We start from the raw sequence: 23,297 nt of genomic DNA, 5'->3' as shown, positions 1-23,297 counted from the left end.
TGCATAGGAGGTGCTCACAAATATGAGCTTCCTGCCCTGGCCGGTTTGGCTCAGTGGATAGAGAGCCAGCCTGCGGACTGAAGGGTCCCGGGTTCAATTCCGGTCAAGGGCACATGCTCCGGTTGCAGGCTTGATCTGGGCAGCCAATAGGTGTGTTGATATTTCCTGGTCTGGGCAGCCAATAGGTGTGTTGATATTTCTGTCTCTCCTCCTTCCCACACTCCCTAAAAGTCGATGGAGAGACCTCCTCGGGGGAAGATTAACAACAAAAACCCACGAATTTCTTCCCTCCCTTCCTCCTGTTATGACACTGCCACTTATGTACAGTTTGTGAGCAGAAAACAACCCCGTTTGATCTGCTTTTTACCCATATTTTTCTCAGCTTTACTTATAACCTCTTCTGCTTTATTCCTACTTTTTTCTGCTCTTCCTGTCTTCCGATGTGTAACAACACTTGTTTTTTGTTGTTAACCCTCAGTGAGGATATTTTTTTCCATTGATTTTTTTTTTTTTTTTTAGAGAGAGTGGAAGGGAGGGAGAGAGAGAGAAAAAAACATCAATGTGAAAGAGATACATGGATTGGTTGCCTCCTGCACGTGCCCTGACTAGAGCCAGGATCAAACCTACAAACCAAACACCTGCCCCTGACAGGGAATCGAACCCACAACCCTTCAGTGCCTGGGCCAATGCTCTAACCACTGGGCACACTGGCCAAGGAACTTTTTTTTTCTTTCTTTTTTTTTTTTTTTTGTTGTTGTTGTTAATCCTCCCATAAGGGTTTCTTTCTATTGATTTTTAGAGGAAGTGGAAGGGAGAGGGAGAGACGGAGAGAAACACTGATATGAGAGAGACACATCGATTGGTTGCCTCCTGCTTGCACCCTGACCAGGCCCAGGGAACCTGCAACTGAGTACGTGCCCTTGACTAGAATCGAACCCTGGACCCTTCAGTCCACGGCCGATGCTCTAACCACTGAGCCAAACCAGCCAGGCCTAATGCAAAGGCCAGCATCTTTCCTGGGCTCCCGTTTTCTGCGTGCCTATTAACCATCCCCCAAGAGGACTGTCCATGAAACAGTCACCACCTCGACATCGGGGACGGAGGAAGGGAAGGGACACAGACTCCTCCTGCTCTCCCTTCACCGGCTGGTTGGTTGGGAGCACGCTGTCCATTTCTCCCTGGTTCCGTGTTGCCGGTGTTCCCGCTCCCAAGCCCCCAAGCGTTTGCTCTTCCCACGCGTCTACCCCCAGCGCCCCCATGTCGCCTTCTGGCCCTGGAACCTTCCCCCTAGCTCTGCCGCTGGTCACGCTGGCCTGGGCTACTCTTGACCCCTTTCTGCAACTCTGCTTCTGGTTCCTCTTCTGCAAAACTGAGTGGGCGCGTTTATTTTAGATTAAGATCTGCACACTTTTCCTGCCAAGGGCCAGTCGCTTAAATATCGTAGGCTCTGCAGCTGCATGAAATCAGCCACAGAGGACGATACAGAAAAGCATGGGCTGGGCGCGGCTGGGATCTACGAACACTTTATTAGTGACACTTACATTCGAATTTCATAGGTTCAGGCATCACAAAACATTCTCTTGACTCTTCCCCCCATTTATTTTCAATAAAGTATGTGGGGAGTTTTTATTGATTTCGGAGAGGAAGAAAGAGAGAGAGAGAGAGAGATTGAAACATCAATGATGAGAGAGACTCATCGATCATCGGCTGCCACCTGCACATCCTCCACTAGGGACCAAGCCCGCAACCTGGGCGTGTGCCCCGACCAGGAATCGAACCATGACCTCCTGGTTCAGAGGTTGATGCCCACCCTCTGAGCCACGTCAGCGGGGCAACTCTTTGCCCCATTTAAAACGTGGCTCTCTAGTGGTACGAAAATAGACGTGGGGCCAGGCTTGGCCTGTGGGGTCAGCTTGCTTGCCTCATAGAGACCACTGTCGAACCATTTTCAAAGGTTCTCCCACCTTGGAGAAAAGTGAGACTGGGAGGAATCAGGGAGGGCGGTGCCTGGGCTTCCAAGACGAAAAGGTTATCCCTTTCCTCCAAATAGTGTATCCAGAGAAGGTGCCTCTGGAGAGGGTGGTCCGGCTGTTGAACGCCAAGCCTGGGATGGGATGGCCCATCCTTGGAGGAGTCAAAAGAAGAAAGAGAGCAAGGCCTTGTCCTCTTGTCTCCATCCTCTCAGCGACTGCCTCGCTCCCCAGCCTGGATCCCCGTCCCACCGCCCAGGGCACCGTCAGTGGAACCTGATTTCTGCGTATTCCGAGTTAGTGTCCTTGGCCCCCTGGGCCTCCTGTGGCCGGAGGCCTGGGAAGCTCAGGGCAGCATAATGGATCTCTGGTTGACTGTTCCTTGATTCTGGGACTGGAGGGGACATTTTCCGTCTCGGGGAGTTAGCACCTGCAGGAGGGGCCCTGGAAGGGCTGCTGGGCTTGGCCTTTGGATTCCGAGCCTAACGGGGAAACGAGCATCATTCATTCATTCATTCATTCATTCATTCAGCAAATACTTGTGGGTACCCTGTGGGAGACACTGGTGGAGGAACTGGGTTACATCAGGGAGTCAAACGAAGTCTCCGTTCTCACTGAGCCCACATTCCATCTCGGGACAGAAACAATGAACTAATGTCCGTTGTCTAAGCCACTCAGTCTGTGGCCCTTTGCTGAGGCCGCCCTCGCAGACTCACACAGGTCGGCTCCTGTAACCACCATCAGGAGGCAGGTGGCTCTAACCCCACAGACACCTGGCCCTAACCCCAGGCAGGCACTGATCTGTTCTCCAGCTCTACAAGTTCATCCTTTCAAGAGTGTTATATACGTGGAATCATGTGCATGTGACCCTTAGAGACTGGCATTGAAAAAAATGGTTGGGCCCTAAGCTCTATTTAACTGGTTGGCAGCAAGTATCACTCTTGTGTTCCTGCCTTTTGGTTGTATTCAAGGGGGTTGGTGGACCTATTGGGACTTTAAATGGATATGATGTGCAGAGGAATAGATTGGGGGTGTGGGAGCAGAGAGGACCCACGGAAGGTGGTGGTGGTGTCCCGGTGCGTGGACTAGGGAAGTAGGAGAAGTGGTTTGAAGGGATTTTGCTGATGGATTGATTGGGGGAGGAGGGGAGGGTTTGATGGAGAAGAGAGGCGTGAAAGGTGACTGAGGCTTTAGGCCTGAGCAGCTGGGAAGATGTGCTATTTGCTGTGATGGGGAGGATGGAGTAGATGCGCAAGTGGTGTAGTTACTCATAAGTTTGCCTTTGGACAGGCCAAGTTTGCGGTGCCTGTTAGACATCCCAGGGAGAGGCTGCCTCGAGAGTTGGCCAAGAGTCTAGGACAGTAGTCGGCAAACTCATTCGCCAACAGAGCCAAATATCAACAGGACAACGATTGAAATTTCTTTGGAGAGCCAAATTTTTTAAACTTAAACTTCTTCTAACGCCACTTCTTCAAAATAGACTTGCCCAGGCCGTGGTATTTTGTGGAAGAGCCACACTCAAGAGGCTAAAGAGCTGCATGTGGCTCGCGAGCCGCAGTTTGCTGACCATGGGTCTAGGGTTCAGGAGTGAGTCTAGAGTTCAGGGGTGAGTCTAGGATTCAGGGGTGAGTCTAGAGTTCAAGAGTAAGTGTAGGGTTCAGGGGTGAATCTAGAGTTCAAGGGTGAGTCTAGAGTTCAAGAGTAAGCGTAGGGTTCAAGGGTGAATCTAGAGTTCAAGGGTAAGTGTAGGGTTCAGGGGCGAGTTTAGAGTTCAGGGTTGAGTCTAGGGTTCAGGGGTGAGTCTAGAGTTCAGGGATGAGTCTAAGGCTCAGGGGTGAGTCTAGGGTTCAGGGGTGAGTTGAGGTTCAGGGGTGAGTCTATTATTCCCCCATTTTAAAGTTCAAGAAAAGGCTCAGAGAAGTTAAGTGACTTGCCCAAGAACACACAGCGATGAACACAGGTCTGAACCCCGGGAGCCCAGCTGTTAGTCACCAGGACACACTGCCTCTCAGCGATGCTAATAACATTACATCATCTATATACATAAAAGGCTAATATGCAACGTGTCCCCTCGGGAGTCCCACCGGCAGAAGGGGAGTTCCATGACTCACTATGACATTCGCTGACCACCAGGGGGCGGCCAGAGTGAAGGAAGGCCCCAGCCGGCAGCGGCCTACGGACCCTACAGGTGCACAAATTTTGTGCGCTGGGCCTCTAGTTAATTCTAACCAGTAATGTCCTTGGTGGTGGTAATAACGGCATAGCTGCTACCTACCGAGCAAGGGCACACCTTGACTCCTCAGACCAACTCTCAAAGGAAACGGAGGGAGATGGTGGAGGCTCAGAGGGAGCCCGCGATAATGGTCAAGGCCTCATAGGCAGTAAGTGCTAGAGTCAGGCTTTGAATCCAACAACCATGCCTTTTCCACCTCCATGTCCCAGGGGCGCAGGGCGGGAGCAGGGCGGGAAAGGGGCAGCGCCCACCGGCCCACTCACCAGGCTGCGGGCCTTGGGGACCACGTTGATGTAATCCAGGATCGTGCTCCTCCGGGTGAGCCTGGACCTCCACGTCTCTGTCCGCCCGGGAGTCTCCGCTGGGGTCTCCGCTGCCGCCGCCGGGGTCTGGGTCTTCCTCAGAGTCTTCACGCTGAGGAAACGCCCCGCCCCGCCTCGGTGTGCGCCCCGGCACCTCCCGCCCCCGGTCCCCGCACCCCCTCTCCCGCTCCTAACTCACGTGGCCAGGATGAGGCAGAGGCAGAGGAAGAGGGAGAGGAGCGTGGTGACGCCGGTGCCCAGAGCTACTCCTTTAGAGAATCCTTTCGCGATGAGTTCCTTCTCCTCTGCGCGTGGAAACGGTCAGGCGCCCCTGAGCCTCTCCCACCCCCACGCGGGTCCTCCCGCCCGCCCTCCGCCACCGGCTCGCCGGCCTCCAGCTCCCATTCCTTACCTGCAACCCCTTTCGCTCTTTTTCTTTAAAACCCCAGGCCCAGGCTTTGTACCTTCCCCTCGGAACCCCCTTCCCCTCCCCAGCTCCGGCTCCAACCACAGGACCCCGCCCCCGCCCCCGCCCAGGCCCCGCCTCCAGGGCCCCCAGCAGGCCCTGACCTGGCAGCAGCAGGACCGAGGCGCTCTGGGTCCCGTGCACATTCCGGGCCTCGCAGCTGAGTCTGAGGCCCTCACTGAGCCCCGCGCCAAGGCTCAGGGAGCTGTTGGTCCAGGGCCCCGCTGAGCTGGAGGTGACCGCGTGGGAGCCGTTGCCATGGTTCCCCTCCAGCAGCCCCGCCCCCAGCCGCCAGCGCAGGGAGGGGGCTGGCTGGGCCCTGGAGGAGCAGCTGCAGTGCAGACCCTGGTCCTCCCAGGAGCAGGAGGGTCCCAGCAGCTGCGGGGGGTCTGTGGGGAGCGAGGAGAAGGGTCAGCGGTGCCTCTGCCCTCCCAGGACCCAGGTGTGCTGCCCCCTGGTGCCCCATCCCCCACTCACAGTGCACAGAGAGGCTCAGCGAGACGCTGAGGGCGCCCAGCGGGTTCTGAGCGCGGCAAATGAATTCGCCTTCGTGCTCGGTTCGTACCCCAGGCAGCTCCAGGACCCCAGGGTCTGAGGGCTGGGAGGGGCTCAGGGTCTGTGCCCCCCGGGCCCAGCTCAGCGAGGCTGGGGGGTTGCTGTGGGTGACACAGAGCAGGCGCAGGCTTTGGCCCTCCAGGACCGGGAGGGACGCGCCGTTCCAGAGCGTCTCCAGGACTAGGGGAGAGAAGGGGCAGGACAGACACACAGCTGAGAGCACTGGGACCCTTCGCAGGCGCACACCCCAGACGCCCGGGCCCCCACTGGGCGCTGAGACGCCTCTGGCCCCCTTTCCTACCTGTCCCATTTGCTCGGGAGAAGGTCACGGTCAGGTTCTCCGGAGCATCTGAAACAGACACAGCACCAGCTCCAGGCGGGCCGGGGCCTCGCTCTGGGCCAAGGGTCCCTGCGGACCGATGACTGTGGCAGGCGGGGGAGGAGGGTTGAATCACCCACCCACTGACACAAAGCACCCAAGGAAATGGATGGGTAAGAAGGGTGGGTCCCTGCCAGGCCGGGGTGGCTCAGTGGTTGAGTATTGACCTATGAACCAACCTACTCTGCCCTAGCTGCTTTGGCTCGGTGGATAGAGCATTTGCCTGTGGACTGAAAGGTCCCAGGTTCGATTCTGGTCAAGGGCACATGCCTAGGATGTAGGCTGGATCCCCAGTAGGGGGCGTGCAGGAGGCAACTGATCAGTGAGTCTCCCTCATCATTGATGTTTCTATCTCTCTCTCCCTTCCTCTCTGAAATCAATAAAAATGGTGTTTGTTTGTTTTTTAAAGAAGGGTGGGTCCCTGTGATATTGTGATTTATAATGTATATCGTATATTGTATAGATATTTGGTCTTGATCCCCACTCCTGGCACAGAGCTCCTGAAAGTCTCCGGCTTTCTAAGCAATGAGAGTGATAAAGGCATCTTGATATTCATAACAAACTCTTTGCCCCTGCACCTGAGTTTAGGTTAATGAGATGACTTTTGGAAAGCACCTCAGGAGGGGGGCTGGTTGCCAGGGAAACCAGTCAGGCGGGGATTTTCAGACCCACTCCTGACTTCCCAAGGGGGGCGGGGCTGGAGGCTGAGTTCAATCACGAATGGCCAAGGTTTTAGTCAATCAGGCCTGTGTCATGAAGGCTCCATAAACACCCAAAAGGAGGGGGGTGAGGGGAGATCTTCTTCAGGGTTGGTGAGCACGTGGAGATTTGGGGAGAGTGGCGACAGGAGAGGGCGTGAAGCTCGGAGCCCTTCCCCTGTGCCTGGCCCTCCCACCTGGCTGCTGCTGCCTTATAGCCTTCCATTCCAGACCGGCCATCTAGTAAGTGGTGAGTGTGTTTCTCTTGAGTTCTGGGAGCCGCTCTATCTAGCCAATTAGTGGCCCCCGAGGAGGGGGTCGTGGGACGCTCCCACCTATAGCCTCTGCTCTATAGTCAGCAGCACAGGCGGCAACCGGACTTGCTATGGTGTCCGAGGTGGGGCAGTCCTGTGGGACCGAGCCCTTAACCCGTGGCACCTGCACCTCCGGGTGCAGAGGGTCAGAACTGAGTTGAACTGCCAGACACCCAGCTGGTGTCAGAGAATTGCTTGGTGGTGGGAGAAAAAACAGCTGCCTCGGAATTGGAACCAGAATCGGGAGTCCCACAGGCCCGGGTTCCAGCTCCTTGGAGCTCCGGGACCCCGTCCCAGCCCCTGCCCTCACCCCTCGCCTCCCTCGCGGAAGCCAGGCCGCGGTCACACTCACAGCGCACAGAGAGGCTCAGGGTGCGGCTCCGGAGGCCAAGCCTGTTCTCCGCTCGGCAGGAGTAGCGCCCTGCGTCCCCGGGCCGCACTCCGGGCAGCGCCAGCTCCAGGCCCCCGGGGCCCGCGCGGCTGGATCGGGAGAGGACTCTGTCCCCCAGGGCCCAGCTCAGGTTGGCGGGGGGCCTGCTGTCCGCAGCACAGAGCAGCCGCAGGAGCTGGCCCTTCCGGGCTTGCTGATGTGGGCTGTCCCCCTGGAGCTCCAGGGCTGCGGAGAGGGAGAGGGAGAGAGAGAGAGAGGGAGACCCAGCTTGGGGCTCAGTGGTTGAGCATCGACCTATGAGCCAGGAGGTCACGGTTGGATCCCCAGTCAGGGCAATGCCCGGGTTGATGCCCAGGTGGCAGGCTCGATCCCCAGCATGGGGCATGCGGGAGGCAGCCGATCAATGATTCTCTCTCATCGTTGATGTTTCCCTTTTTAAAAAAATATAGGTTTTTGCCCTAACCGGTTTGGCTCAGTGGATAGAGCGTCGGCCTGCGGACTGAAAGGTCCCAGGTTCGATTCCGGTCAAGGGCATGTACCTGGGTTGCGGGCACATCCCCAGTGCGAGTTGTTCAGGAGGCAGCTGATCGATGTTTCTCTCTCATCGATGTTTCTAACTCTCTATCCCTCTCCCTTCCTCTCTGTAAAAAAGCAATAAAATGTATTTTTAAAAAAATATAGGTTTTTATTGACTTCATGGGGTTGGGGGGAGAGAGAGAGAGAGAGAGAGAAACATCAACGATGAGAGAGAATCATTGATCAGCTGCCTCCTGCACACCTCCTACTGGGAATTCAGCCCACGACCCAGGCATGTGCCCTGACGGGGGATCAAACCGTGACCTCCTGGCTCATAGGTCGACGCTCAACCACTGAGCCACCGCAGCCAGGCTCCTTGTTGATGTTTCTAACTCTCTCTCCCTCTCCCTTCCTCTCTGAAATCAATAGAAATCTATTAAAAAGAGAGAGAGCGAGAGGGAGCAGCCCCATTTCCCCCACATTCCTGCCATCTTTTCACCCTCCAAAGAGGACCAGGCCAGCCCCGGCCCACCCTGCCAAGCCTCAGTACCTGGCCCGTTGTCCCAGGAAATGCTGACGACCGGGACTTCGGGGGCATCTGCAACGAGATCGTGAGCTGGCATTGGGGAGGAATCTTTGTTTTCCCACAGCCACAGCGAACCCAACATTTGGGACAGACAGTGTGACCATCCTCGGTGAAGATAAAGGACAGAGGAGTGACAGGCACACCTGTGGGTGGAGGACCAGACGGCATCGCTTCCCCTCCTGTCCTCCTAGCTCAGGACCCGACCCCTTCCTCTCTGCGGACGCCCAGCCACCCAGGGCCGCCACGTCCCCACCTCCCCACCCACCGGGCCTGCTGGCCACCCCGATGTCCCCCACCAGACTCACAGGCCACATTCAGCCGGACGCTGCGCTCGGAGCTCAGGCCCTTTCTGGAGAAGCTCGCGCGACAGGTGAGGATGGTGTCATGGTCCTGCCGTCTGGGCGTGAGGGTGAGAACTGAGACGTAGGCCGTCGTCACCCCGATTGCTTGGGGGGAGAGGGCAGGCCCCCTCCAGGAGAGAGTAGGGGCTGGACATGGCTCCGAGTAAAACTTAAAGGCACAGACGGCTGTGGCCTGGCGCCCCGGCTCCAGGGTCTCGGGGACAAAGACGGCTGGCTCCTCTGGCAGGGCTGGGATGAAAGCGGGCGGCACTTCAGGGAGCGCCCCCTGGCCCATGCCCCACGGCCCTCCCAGCATGAGAGATGGGGGTGGGGTGGGGTGGGGGGGAGAAGGGTGCAGGGAGAGTTCCCACCCCATTCCAGCCAGCTCCATACCTGTCACATTCAGAAAGAATTTATTGCTCACAAAACTATATCGCAGGGCCGTGCCTCCCTCGACCCGGAAGAAATACAGCCCTCTGTCTTCCATCGAGGCATCCGTGAGCAGCAAGGAGCAGCCGCCCTCCCGGGGGCTGCCCACGAGCTGGAAGCGGCCCTTGGCATTCCAATGCACCCGCCGGGACTGGTTGTTTGTGGCCACGGGAAAACCGCTGAGGGCGTCGGTCCCGTCTCTGAACCAGTGGCCTTGAACCGGGGCAGCCTTGGTGTTGCCCTCCCGAGGGTAGGAGAAGGAGCAGGGCACCCACACACACAGGCCCTGCGGCACCGTCACCACCCTCTCCACCGTCAGCCGGTATTCTTTATCCCGATCCTGCGCCTTTTGGGGGTTCCAGCCCTCAGCCCACTCACGGCCCCACAGCACCCCGAAGAGCAGCAGCAGCAGGAGCATGTCTGCCCCGGAGACACTGGGTTCTGCCCTGAGACAGGCTCATCCCCCGGCGGCGGCGACGGTCTGGCGGAGACGGGCAGGGACAGAAGAGGAAGCCCGGGGCGGGCAGGAGGAAGTTGGCCCTTGGGGACTGATGTGTGAAATGAGCTTCTCCTCTGAGACCACGGGGATCTCCCTTTGTCCCCACTCCCCGCCCCATCTGGCCAGCTGGACGCTCTGTCTGTGCTTCCTAGTGGGGCGGGCGGCTGCCTGGCCGGGCTTGGGCTGGCTCGGCTGGTCCTTCCCGGTCATCTCTGCAGGAGGGCGTGGGAGGCATGTGTCCAGCCCTGGGGCCTGGCTGTGGGTGGGTGGAAGGTGGGGGCTCCCCTGCTGGTCCCGGGTCATTGCCGAAGCAGAAGTGAAAGCTCACAGTGGGCCCTGCTTACGGGCCCCCCTCCCCCCCCCCCCCTGATGAGGCAGCTGAGGCAGCGTGCAGGGGAGGGTAGTTTTGTGGGGGTGGGGAGCAGGCCCCTTCTTGGCAGCTGACAGGCAAGGTGCCCAGTGAATTTCACTTTCAGGTAAACAAGGAATCGCTTTGTTGAGTGTAAGTACGTCCCAAATATTGCCCAGGACAATACTTATACTAAAATGACACATTTATATCTGAAATTCAAATGGAAGTGGGTGCCTTCTGTTTTTTTTTTTAAATATATCTTTATTGATTTCAGAGAGGAAGGGAGAGGGAGAGAGAGACGGAAACATCAATGATGAGGGAGAATCATTCATCGGCTGCCTCCTGCACACCCCCTACTGGGAATCCAGCCCGCAACCTGGGCATGTGCCCTTGGCCAGGATAGAACCATGACCTCCTGGTTTATAGGTCAACGCTCAACCACTGAGCCACAGCAGCGAGGCCTGTTTGTATTTGCTAAATCCGGCAACTGCAGACTGGTCTCAGGGGCACCCATCATCTTTCATGGGGGGGGGCGGGGCTCACCGACGCTGGTCCCCCAGGAGCACCCACCCACAAGACCTGAGTCCACTCCCCATCTCCTCCTCTTCTTCTGTCATGCAATCGGGTGACACCTACTTGTAACACCTGTTGTGGCAAGGACACCTGCACCCAGAGGTGAGGCTGAGGGTGGGAGGTGCAGGCCGTGTAAGGGGCACGGGAGGTGTGAAGGGCGTGGGATAAACGCCCCCACGTGTTGTCTCCCTGTCCCAGCTCTTCTTCTTCAAACGCGTCTGTTTGGGTTGTGTAGAGACACTGTGTGTGTCCGCTCAACCTCGTGGGCCCTCGGGTGTGGCAGGTGCCACGTGGCGGACGGGCGACATGCAGGTCAGTCAGACACCCTGTCTGGCCTTGAGGGGACCACGTTTGGTAAATGAAGATGCTTAGAAGCAGCCGAGTACTAAAGTGTTCGTACGCGTCCCTCTAAACCCCCACGCTGGGACGAATGTCGGGGAAGGGCCTGGGGACGGAGGGGTCCCTTCTTCCCAGTGAAGTCAGGAAGGTGTCCTGTGCTGCCCCCAGGGGGCACTGCATGCCACCCGCACACATTGACACCCGCCCCCCGACCCCCGGGGAGCCCCAGGCCCCAGGATCTGGGGATCACAGCGCTGGAGGGTTGCAGCTCTGCAGGGAGTACCTTCCCAGGGTCTGGACAAGTTTGCACATTTTGCTCTTCCAAAAACACTGCATTCATTGTGGTTGCACCTACAAATGATGACTGGGCCCCTGTCATTGCACCTCGATGGACCGGGGTCTCTGCCAGGGGGAGCCTATCAGATCAAACACTGTCGCCACCCCCACCTGACCTGGCCCCCTGCAGACCCACCCGCCTCCAAATGTAAAACATTTCCACATCACCCCGCTCTCAAAGCCTCGTTCTAAAACCACAGCCACCCCGGTGCACTCACCATGTGACGTCTACTGAAAAAAACAGCCACCACGTGTCCCCGTGGTGTCTGAGTACCTCGGGGCTGCGCTCACAGAACGCCACGGACTGGGTGGCTCAACCAGCAAACATTCATTTCTCTCAGTCCAAGAGGCTGGAAGCCCAAGATCAAGGCGTGGGCAGCTTCGTGTCTGTGAGAGCCCGCCTCCTGGTTCATAGATTCCGTCCTCACCTGGTGGAGGGGGCAGGAGATCTCTGTGGGGTCTCTTTAATAGGGCCACCATTCTTTTATAAAAAATATCTTTTTATTGATTTCAGAGAGGAAGAGAGGAGGAGAGAAACATCGATGATGAGAACCATTGATTGGCCGCCTCTTGCACGCCCCCTCCTGGGGATCAAGCCCACAACCCAGGGATGTGCCCTGGACCGGAATCAAACCCGGGACCCTTCAGTCCCCAGGCTGATGCTCCATCCACTGGGCCAAACCAGCTCGGGCAAGGCCACCATTCTTGAAGGCTTCATCCTCATGACATAGTCACCTCCCAAAGGCCCCACCTCTTCATATTAAAACAACTAGAGGCCAGAATCAGGGGTCCTCAAACTAGGGCCCGCGGGCCACATGCGGCCCACCGAGGACATTTACCCGGCCCGCCGGGTGCCGCTGCCTGTCCTGCTTAGCAGCCGACTCGTCCCGGGCCCGCAGTGCGCATAGGAATTTGTTCATAGTTTTTTTTTAAAACTATAGTCTGGCCCTCCAATGGTCTGAGGGACAGTGAACTGGCCCCCTGTTTAAAAAGTTTGAGGACCCCTGGGTCAGATGCACAAAATTTGTGCAAGGATAGGCCTTTGCAAACCAGGCTGCCTCGTGGCTACAGCTGCCTCCAGGCCCGGCTGCCTCGGGCCCCGCACTGCCCCCTGCCTGCATCTGCCGCCACACCCCCGCCCCGCCCGGTTCCCCGGTTCCCTGGAGCCCCTTCCCCCCCATTGATCGCCCCACACAGGGTGGCCTGGGCCTTCCTCTTTTGGGGCAATTGCAGAGTCCCCACCATCGATTGCCCCCCAGCCAGTGGCCTGGACCTCCCTCTGCGGGGCAATTGTGGGGCGATGGTGGGCCCCCTGACCAATCGCATCGCACCCACCTTGGCTGGCCTGGCACCAGTGCGTGTCACAGAGTGGTCGTCCGGACGGTCGTTCTGCTGTTCGGCTGTTTGGTCGATTGGCATATTACACTTTTACTATTATAGATGAGGGTTAGGTTTCAACATATGGTTTTTGGGGAGTCACAGCATACAGTAGGTGGGGTCATTCAGGTCACATATTTTCTTTGTCTTGGTTGGGGGTCATGGAATCGGCATGAGCTCTGGGCTGGGCCTTGACCCTTTCTCCTCAAAACAACTAGTACAAGGCAAGGCGGTGAGTCAAATACTGAAGTAGAATAACGGGGTTCACTCTAATTTCCAGTAAAGGAAAGAATTTGCAAGTTCCCTACTTTGTGATCAGTTATAATTGCTAATTACTGGTAGGTGTTGACACTCAGTGTGAAGTATTCTTTTTTCCAAAAGTAAATACCAATTTTTTTAAAAAATATTTTTTATTTGTTTTACAGAGAGGAAGGGAGAGGAATAGAGAGTTAGAAACATCGATCGGCTGCCTCCTGCACGCTCCCTGCTGGGGATGGAGCCCGCAACCAAGGTACATGCCCCTGATCAGAATCGAACCCGTGACCCTTCCGTCCACGGGCCGACGCTCTATCCACTGATCCAAACCGGTTAGAGCAATACCAATTTTTTTTGTTACAACCTAAGGATGTCTGGGATCTGATCCCTGTTTGACTTCTCCAACCTCCTAACATTTTACTCCATTACTTTACAACATTACCCCTTCAGAAAGACTAACGCAGCCCCTGCCGACACCCACAGTCAGCCCCGATGTTCTCCTATTGAACATGAACAATATCACAGGATGCCACACCAGACAAGGCAAACTGTGACTGTGGTCATGTCTCAGACACAAGCAAGAACGTGTCAAAGCCACAAAAGAGGCAAACATCCCTCTTTCTAGGGTTACAGGAATGACTGCTGATTATGGATCAACTACAGTGTCAGTCGCTGCTATGGACTGAACTTTGTGCCCACCCGCCCCCGCCCCCCCCCCCCCCACACACATCCATATGTTGAAGCTCTAACCTTAATGTGAGGGCCTTTGGGGGTGGGGCCTTCAGAGCTAATTAGGTCATGAGGTGGAGCTCGCATGAATGAATTTAGTGCCCTTATCAAAGGGACCTCAGAGAGCATCCTCACGCCTTCTTCAGGTAAGGACACATTGAGAACACGTTGCCTATGAACCACCAATTGGGATCTTCTCAGACGCCTAATATGCCCGTGCCGTGATCTTGAACTTTTCAGCTTCAGAACTGTAAGTGAAAAAGCAAGGAACATTATCCATCACTGATTGGCTGCCTCCTGCACGCCCCCAACTGGGGATTCAGCCCACAACCTAGGCATGTGCCCTGACTGGGAATCGAACAAGTGACCTCTTGGTTCATGGGTCAACACTCAACCACTGAGCCACACTGGTCAGGCAGAAAACATATAATTTTACACATGAAACACAAACAGGGAATATCCATGATCCTGGAGAGAATAAAAAACACAAGATGAGATTTATAATCACCCCATTGTTCTGCTAGAAGGTCGTTTTCAATGGCACACACACAAACAAAGACTGAAATTTCACTGATTGAAGAGTCAAAAATTGGACATTAAGAAGACCATCATGGGCTAAAATGTGTACATCAGAATTTTAGGCAGGAAACAGCATGGCAGAGAAGGAGTTCAAGGTTGAGTTATTTGCAAAATAACTAGTGACATGTGCAAACCCCATGAAGCCAAACAAGAACAATTTCTAAAAAGAAAAAAAAATTACCAGAGCTATTAGATGAAAAATTCCCAGAAAACACAAAGTGCTTGGACGTGTGCATATTTCCTCCAGCTAGAGTGAAGATACATCCTTTAGTATATAGTATTCAATCAAATCTTCAAAAGTGAAAGAAAATTAGCACTAAAATAAAGGCTACCCTAGACCTGTCTTTAAAAAAGAGGCCAATAATAAAAGACCTGTAAAAATATTGGCGCAATATGCAAGTCACTTGACTGCCTTCAAGAAAAAGAAACAATGTTCTTTAAAGAAATACAACAAAACCAAGCAGTCAACCACCTAAAACTGACAATGTCCACCACCCAATGAAAAATTACTAGACATACAAAGAAATATGAACCTGCAACACTTCATAAGAGAAAAACCTTTACTAGATGATGCTCAGACATGACAGAAATGGACTTAACAAAGACATTAAAGTCCTTCTTACAAATAGGTTCTATATATTCAAGGATACAAAGGAAAACATTACCATAATAAGAGAAAAAAATAACAAGATTATAAACTAAAGAACTGCAACTTCTAGAGAAGAAAATACATTAATCTGAAATGCAAATGTCATTGAATGAAATTAACAGCAGATTCGACATTGTAGAATAATCAATTAACTTGAAGATACACCAATATTTTCTGTCCTAATTGAAGAATAAAGAGGAAAAAATCTGGAGAAAGGTGCACAGATGCTCAAGGTCCTATGAGATAATAGGGGCCATCTAGCATATGTAAAATTTTTGACCCAGAGAAGAAGAGAGTGAAAGAATAATAAATAAATAATGTACTTGTTTATTAAGTAAATATTGGCTTCTATTTTTACAAAATTGACCACAACTATAAATGGACAGATTCAAGATACTCAACAAACTCCCAACAGGATAACATCTCTCTCTATTTTCCTCTCTTTATTTCAAACACACATGCCAAGCAAATACACACACACACACACACACACCCCATACCAAGGCAGATATTAATCTCATCACTTAAACCCAGTAAAAATCAGAAAATATTAAAAACAGCCAGATATAAAGACAAACTGCAAACAAAGAAAGATAAAAATTACAACAGAATTCTCATTTTATATGTATACTAGAGGCCCGGTGCACGGATTTGTGCACCGGTGGGATCCCTCCACCTGACCTGCGGGGGTCGGGCCAAAACTGGCTCTCTGACATCCCCCGAGGGGTCCCAGATTTCAAGAGGGTGCAGGCCAGGCTGAGGGACCCCACCAGTGCACAAATCCATGCACCGGGCCTCTAGTATGCATGTACTAGTAAGATCTTTGGTTAATCTCTTCCCGCCCTCCCTCCTACCCCCTCCCTCTTTCCCTCTGAAATTCATCAGTCTGTCCCATGTTTCCATGCCTGTGGTTTCCACTCCTGTGTTGAGCATATGCCCCCTGGTGGTCAGTGCACATCAAAGATGGTCAAAAGATAAAAACTCCCAGTGATAACATAAATCAGAACTAGGAATGCAATGGTCAATATGATGACTATAGCTAACACTGTTGTACATATATAGAAGAGCCATTAAGAGAGTAAATCCTGGCCCTAACCAGTTTGGCTCAGTGGATAGAGCGTCGGCCTGCGGACTCAAGGGTCCCAGGTTCGATTCTGGTCAAGGGCATGTACCTTGGTTGCGGGCACATAGTAGAGTAGGGAGTGTGCAGGAGGCAGCTGATTGATGTTTCTCTCTCATTGATGTTTCTAACTCTCTATCCCTCTCCCTTCCTCTCTGTAAAAAAAAAAAAAAGAAAAAAGAGTAAATCCTGAATTCTCATCACAGAGAGAAAAATGTTTTTCCTTCCTTATGTTTTATTGCATCTATATGAGAAGATGGATGTTATCTGAACCTACTGTGGTAATCATTTCACAATATATGTGCCCTGGCTGGTTTGGCTCAGTGGATAAAGCGTCGGCCTGCGGACTGAAGGGTCCCCAGGTTCGATTCTGGTCAAGAGCACATGCCCGGGTTGTGGACTCGATCCCCAGTAGGGGGCCTGCAGGAGGCAGCAGATCAATGATTCTCTCTCATCATTGATGTTTCTATCTCTCTCTCCCTCTCCCTTCCTCTCTGAAATCAATAAAGTATATATTTAAATATATATATATATATATATATATATATATATATATATATATATATAAAATTATCATGCTGGGTGCCTTAAATTTGTACACTGATGTATGTCAATTTCCAATAAAGCCAGAAAGAGAAACTTGAATGAATACCAAAAAAATAAAGAGCAAATGAACATGTTACTATGTGTGTATAAATATTAAAAAGTTGCTTTTTCTAATTTAAAAAATCACTTTAAAACTAACTGTTTAAAAATAATATATTATGAGATTTATAACAATAAATTATGGGGTTGAATTATGGGCTTATCAGAACTACATTCAGGTAAGCACACAGAGGCAAAATATTACACAGAGTATAACGAACGTTAACAGGGACATCTTTATCTGTCTCCTCACTTGCCCTCCATTCATTGCGATAGAACTATCAGGAAGAGTCCTGGGAACCAGAGGGGAAGGGTTATTTCTGAATGGGACGCAGGGCGGAGTCATCCAGCACCTCCTTGATCCACAAAGCCGTGGGGCGTGGCTACCAGGATACAGTGGGTAGATAGATCCACATCACCTGTCAGGGTGCTGGAGCCCAGACCTCAGCACCTCCCTGAGGAAGGGGCTCGGTCACTCCTTGCAGCCTTATCCCCAACGGGAGCCTCTACACCTGCGGGGGAAACAAGTTCTGAAATGACAGATCAGTTCTGTGGAGGGTTTGCTCCGGAGAGAACAAGATGTGCGAAGCCACCAAGGTGTCTCCAAAAGCGTGGTGAAACCTTGAGAAACCTCACCTGGTGGAGTAGATCCAGGCGAGCTCATAGGTCAAGAGAAAGCCAGACCTCATGAAGTCCCCACTGAGCAGGGTGAGGACGGGGGGCCAGGAGCCCTGCTGATCCCTGTAGACCTGGGTGCAGAAACAGGAAACACCTGGGAGGCGGGGGAAGAGGGTTCGAGGTGGAGGTGTGACTTTCCTCAAGTCCACGCCTTAGTGCTGATGAATGCCTTCCAACCTCAAAACACGGGTGTCCTGCTAATACTCACCTGCACATCCATGTTCAGGGAGATGTATAGGAGACTATAGGTGCTGGGCATGGCAGGTGAGCTCTCCTCCATCCCCTAAGACCATGTGGGGAAGCTCCAGGACCCCAGGATCCAAGGGCTTAGAGGGACTCAAGGTCCGGCTCTCTGAGGACGAACTCAACCTGGCAGGGCAGTTGCCGTCCGTTTCACAGACAGCACGCGGGGGCGGGCCCTCCTAGACTCTCAGGGAGGTGGCATTGCACAGGTCCTCTGGGACTAAGGAGACAGAGCGAGCCAGAAGGGCAGGGCTGAAGGACCCTTCTCCGATCTGGTCACCCACAGACGCAGGAATGGAAAATAGTGTCTCTGAGACAAGCATTGCAAGTGATGGCCAGAAGGTCCATGATGTGAGGTGGGGGAAGGAGAGGCAACCTGCATATCCCAGAACAGGGCGATGGACATTTGAGGAAAAGCTGGTTACATCTAGACCAGGGGGAGCCCACTCTGAGATGGATTTTGATGTGTGGCTTTGTGTAGAGGTGCTGATACAACAGGTCTAATCATCGAGGGGTCAAGTATAGAGGATGCTTGCAGCCTCTCCCCTGAGGGATGAGGGTGCCACGGTGAGTTCTGAGCAGGGGAAGGGACAGGTCACTTCTGGGGTATGTAGAGATCATTTTGGGGCCCAAATTGTAGCAGGCTGGAATGGGGAACGGGTAGGGAGACTCCAGGGCCTCTCCCACCTGTGCCGTTTCCCCTGAAGACGCGATCAGTCAGGTTCTGTGGGCCACCTGGAAGAGAAATCAGTAATTGACCACCTGCCCTAGGATGGGCTGGTCATGAGCAAGGGGGTGGGTCTGGGTGTTCTCTCCACCTTCACTCCAGTCATGTGTCCAAGAACAGTCACCAAGTCTCCTCCACCAGGGCCCTGCCCCACCCTGACACTGAGCCCCAGGGACCCGTGGTCCTGGCTGAGCACTCACACACGTTGAGCCGGATGGTTCTCTCCGTGCTCACCTCAGCTCCAGGGAAGGCCACTCTACAGGTGAGGTTGGCACCATGGTCCTGGGGCCCTCGTGTGAGGGTGACCACTGAGGAGTTGAACGTCCTGGAATCTAGGGAGGTGATGGTGACCCCAATCCAATAGAATGGAGGGGGCACCCCGCTCTCACAGGCCCATGGCTCCGTACAGGTAACATTCTTGGGGTGCCCAGATTCTAGGAACCCGTGGAAGTGGGTGTCAGGTGTCCTTGATAGAGCTGAAGAAAAGAGAGACAGACCCAGGTCCTGGAGGTGGGGTCCCCGGGTGTGCCCCTAATAGCAGCCTCTACCTCTACCTCTACTTCTATCCAGCCCAGTGTCCTGTCCCCATGACTCCCTGGGTTTTCCCCGGATGAGGTTCCTTCCCAGCCCAGGAGGCCTCAGGACCCATCCATGGGCCCTATCCTTGATCCCATTCCTTACCCATCACACGTACAGAGAGCTGGTTCTGTTTGCCTCATCATGCCCTAGCTCTGCTCTGAAGATGGATGGCCCTGTGTCCCTTTATGCCCGTTCTACGAGGAGGAAACGTTTTTATCTTGGTTTACAAATAGTTCTGACAATACGTGGGCACAGCAAGAAGTGGGCTGATACCCAGTGACAGGGAACCAACCTGAAAGAGCGCTGAGGCGCCGCCACCTAGTGGCCCAATTTCGTCAGTACACTGGGTTTTCATTTCATCCCGGCTGAGAGATGGCCATGAGACCCAATACTCACTGGACAACGGCTGAAGGTTTGAATAATAGATTTGTCTGGGAATTTGCCCATTGACTATACAGGCTTTGAATTTATGGGTTTTAGGGATTTTCATTACTTTCTGCCTAGTTGCTGCTACGTAATGTCTTCTTTATGTTCCCGGATACTGGTTGCTCTCACCTTCTATATATATATTTCTGGATTTAACTGAGCTTTGTCAGCTTTAGTGTCCGAATCAAAGAACTAAAAGTTCCTGGTGTTGTTCATTTCTATTGAATATTTTTTCTACGTGCTCTTATCACTTTGTATTTCCTTCCTTCAATTTCCTTTTGGTTTATTTTACTGTTATTTTCCTAAGGTTTTAAAAACAAACTCATTTCTGATATAGACATCTGAAGTTATATATATATATATCTTCTAATAACCACTTTAGTTTTCCACTAAACATTTTATACTTAGTATTTTTAAATATATTTTAATTGATTTCAGAGAGGGAGAGAAAGATAGAAACATCAATGATGAGAGAGAATCATTGATCGGCTGCTTCCTGCATGCCCGCCACTAGGGATCAAGCCCACAACCCTGGCATGTGCCCCTGATCGGAATTGAACCCAGGACCCTTCAGTCCACAGGCGGACACTCCACCCACCGAGCCAAACCAGCTAGGGCCTTAGTATTTTTATTATCACTTAGTTTTAAATAATTTTATATTTGCATTAATGATTATTTTATCCTTGACTTATTTATAAGGAATTTTATAAATTTCCACTAATATGCATATACATAGTTATGTTTATGACTATATATTATAAATATAATATGCTTTTGTTATTGATTTCTAGCTTAATAGCCTTGGAATCAGTGAACATATTCTGTATTTCAATCCATTGACATATATTGAAACTTTACTTCATATGGCCCAGTATATGATAAAATATTTGGGAATGTTCACTGTGTGTACTCAAATAGAATATATATCTTCTCATCATTGGGACAGTTTTCTATCTATGGCTGTAGATCAAGTTCCTTAATGATGTTGTTTATATGTAGTATAATAACACATCCTTAGTGATTTTCTTGTCTGTGTGTTTCATCAGTGATTGTAAAATATATATTAAAATTCCCTCTAGGAATGTGGATTAGTTTGGGGTTTTTTAAAAAAATGTCAGCTTTTGCTGTATGTTGTCATATCATGTACATTTCAATTGTTATAACCTTCCTGGTAAATTGAACCTGTAATCATTATGAAGTGGTCCCATTTATCTTCATTAATACCTATACTGTAAAGTATATATTTTCTGATACTAATATACTTGTGATGGTCAGTATTCCTCAGAAAAAGTCAATCAAAGAACAATCCAGGTTTCACATAGATCTCTTGTAAACAACATATATGCACATTTCCCCCCAGTCTGACCATATTTGTGTTTTATTGAGAGCACTAAGTCTATTTGCGCTTAATGCAATTTTTAAAATGTATTTGGGCCTAGTTACAGAATCTTATATTTGTACTATATATATGCTCTTCTCTTTTTCCCTCCTCTCTAATCTTTCATTTCTTTTTTTCTCTGGTTTGATTGAATAATGTTTCCGGAACCTTTTATACTTCTCCTAATTTGGAGGTGATAAACTTGGGGTCAATTCCTCCAAAAATATCCTTGAGATTACAGCAACAAAATATCAAAATCTAAAGCTTATCATAATATTTCATTTGCTCCTGAATAACATAAAGACTTTACCAAATGTAAATTCTTTTTTTTTTAAATTTTATTGATATTTTACAGAGAGGAAGGGAGAGGGATAGAGAGTTAGAAACATCGATGAGAGAGAAACATCGATCAGCTGCCTCCTGCACATCTCCTACTGGGGATGTGCCCGCAACCAACGTACGTGCCCTTGACCGGAATCGAACCTGGGACCTTTCAGTCCACAGGCCGATGCTCTATCCACTGAGCCAAACCGGTTTCGGCACCAAATGTAAATTCTATTTACACGTTCATGAATTATGTTACTATGGTATGGTATTTAAATATTATATTTTATGTTTGACCCCTCTACACATCATTATACTTTACTAGAGGCCCGGTGCATGAAAATTCATGCACTGGAGGCAGGGGTGCCTCAGCCCGGCCTGCCCCCTCTCACAGTCTGGGAGCCCTCAGGGGCTGGAGGTGACCCGGTGATAAGGGGAAGGCAACGCCCCATCACATCTCTGCTGTTGCCACTGCCGGCAGCGCAAGCCTCAGCTGGCCCTGGTTACCTGAGCCTCAGCCGGCCCTGGGCAGCTGGGCAGCCGCCATCCGAGGTTTGCCTGCACCTCGGGCCGGCCCTGGGCGGCTGGGGGGCTGAAGGGACTGGGGCACTCCAGAGGCAGGTGTGCGAAGCGGCTGGGCCCACCTGGGGGCGGGCCCGGTGTTGCCATGCGCCTGCCGCCCCAGCAGGGCTGAGGGGACTGGGTACCACCATCTTGTGGCTGTGGGCGTCACCATCTTTGAGGGCGTAGCAGTCAATTAGCATATACCCTCCTTATTGGCTGTGGGCGCCACCATCTTTTGCGATGGTGTGAGGGTCAATTAGCATATTCCCTCTTTATTAGATAGGATAATAAGTATTTGTTTCCTTCTGCTCACATATTGGCCACTTTATAATAGTTTCATTCTTTTTTGTATATTTCAGCTTCAATATGGGATCACGAATACCCAAATTATATCTTTTAGAATTTACTTGGAGAAGTTTTTGTTTATGAATGGTTTCGTTTCTGTTTGTATTAAAAATATTTCACCTTCAAGCTTAAAACATAATGTTCAATAAGTAGGACTTCTAAATTAACATTTGTATCTCTCAAGACATATACTTCCATATTGTCCCTGAAAAAAATCAGTGATGGGTCTAACTCTGGTCTTTTTAAATGTATTCTGTCTTTTTTTTCCTACTCTTTTTTTGTTTGTTAATTCTCACCCAAAGATATTTTTTCCATTGATTTTTAGAGAGAGTGAAAGGGAGAAAGGGGAGAGAGAAAAAGAGAAACATCAATGTGAGAGACACATTGATTGGTTGGGCCTGGGTTTGAACCTGCAACCCAGATACGACATGCCCTTGACCCAGAATCGAACCCGAGACCCTTCAGTTCTTGGGCAGACGCTCTAACCATTGAGAACACAGGCCAGGGCATTTTTCTGACGACTCTTAAGAATTTCCCCTACTCCTTGGAGTTTATTGATTTTCTTCAGTTTCACGGATGATGTGGAGGCTTGGTTCTCTAAGAGGTAGCTGTTGGGATTGGCATGGGAAAGGAATGGGTGGCTGGTTAGAAATGAGGTTGGTGAGATCAGCTCAGACAAGGGTGTGTAGAGCCTTGAACAGAAAGATGGAGTAAACAAACTTGACCTGGGGCGCTCATGAAGACTTCGGAGCAGGCTGTGACACAAACATCGGATGCTGTGGCCTCTGGCACTGGCCCCTCCAGGCCAGAGGGGACAATTGTTGGCAGAAAGTCTGTTGTAACAGCTAACAAAAGTCCTGACACACACATATGTGCAGAGGTCACAAATAGCTTTGTCAGCACTTTATTTATTTACTTACTGACTTACTTATTTGTTAATCCTCACCTGAGGATATTTTCCCCATTAGAGAGAGTGGAAGGCAGAGAGGGAGGGAGGGAGGGAAAGAGGGAGGGAAGAGAAAGAGAGAGAAAGAGAGTGTGAGAGAGAGAAACATCAGTGTGAGAGAGACTCATCGATTGGTTCCTCCCATACAAGCCCTGACTTGGGCGGGCATCAAACCTGCTAAACCCAGATACATGCCCTTGACCGAGAATTGAACCCACCACACTTCAGTGCGTGGGCCGATGCTCTAGCCACTGAATCACCAGCCACGGGTGTGTTAGTGCTTTTGTTAACGGTTTCATAGGTACTGTTTATTGATCTTTCACAATAGCCTGGTTAGATAGGGATGATTTCCCTGCTTTGCAGAACAGCAGAGAAATACACCGACTCACTCAGTACGTGGTATAGATGGATTTGAACTCAGTTCTTTTGGACACAAGTCCTCTGGTCCTTCATA

The 23,297-nt window shown here is 51.5% G+C and overlaps 1 protein-coding gene across 1 annotated transcript; it reads right to left on the bottom strand.

Annotated features, from left to right (window-relative positions):
* Positions 1–1,989: 1,989 nt before the first annotated feature.
* On the bottom strand, positions 1,990–9,666 carry LOC308235712 (sialic acid-binding Ig-like lectin 10). Its single transcript, XM_080644756.1, has 10 exons — positions 9,145–9,666; positions 8,716–9,000; positions 8,375–8,422; positions 7,270–7,533; positions 5,828–5,875; positions 5,449–5,706; positions 5,076–5,360; positions 4,705–4,810; positions 4,467–4,617; positions 1,990–2,452 (listed from the first exon to the last, which is right to left on the bottom strand). The coding sequence occupies exons 1-10, from the start codon at positions 9,596–9,598 to the stop codon at positions 2,237–2,239; spliced, it is 2,115 nt and encodes a 704-aa protein (XP_080500882.1). The 5' UTR covers positions 9,599–9,666; the 3' UTR covers positions 1,990–2,236.
* Between the last annotated feature and the right edge of the window lie 13,631 nt (positions 9,667–23,297).

Source organism: Plecotus auritus (assembly GCF_963455305.1).
Source record: "Plecotus auritus genome assembly, chromosome: 10".
Taxonomy (NCBI): Eukaryota; Metazoa; Chordata; class Mammalia; order Chiroptera; family Vespertilionidae; genus Plecotus; species Plecotus auritus.
The sequence above is the reverse complement of the archived record's forward strand: the minus strand, read 5'-3'. Positions and strand labels throughout refer to the sequence as shown.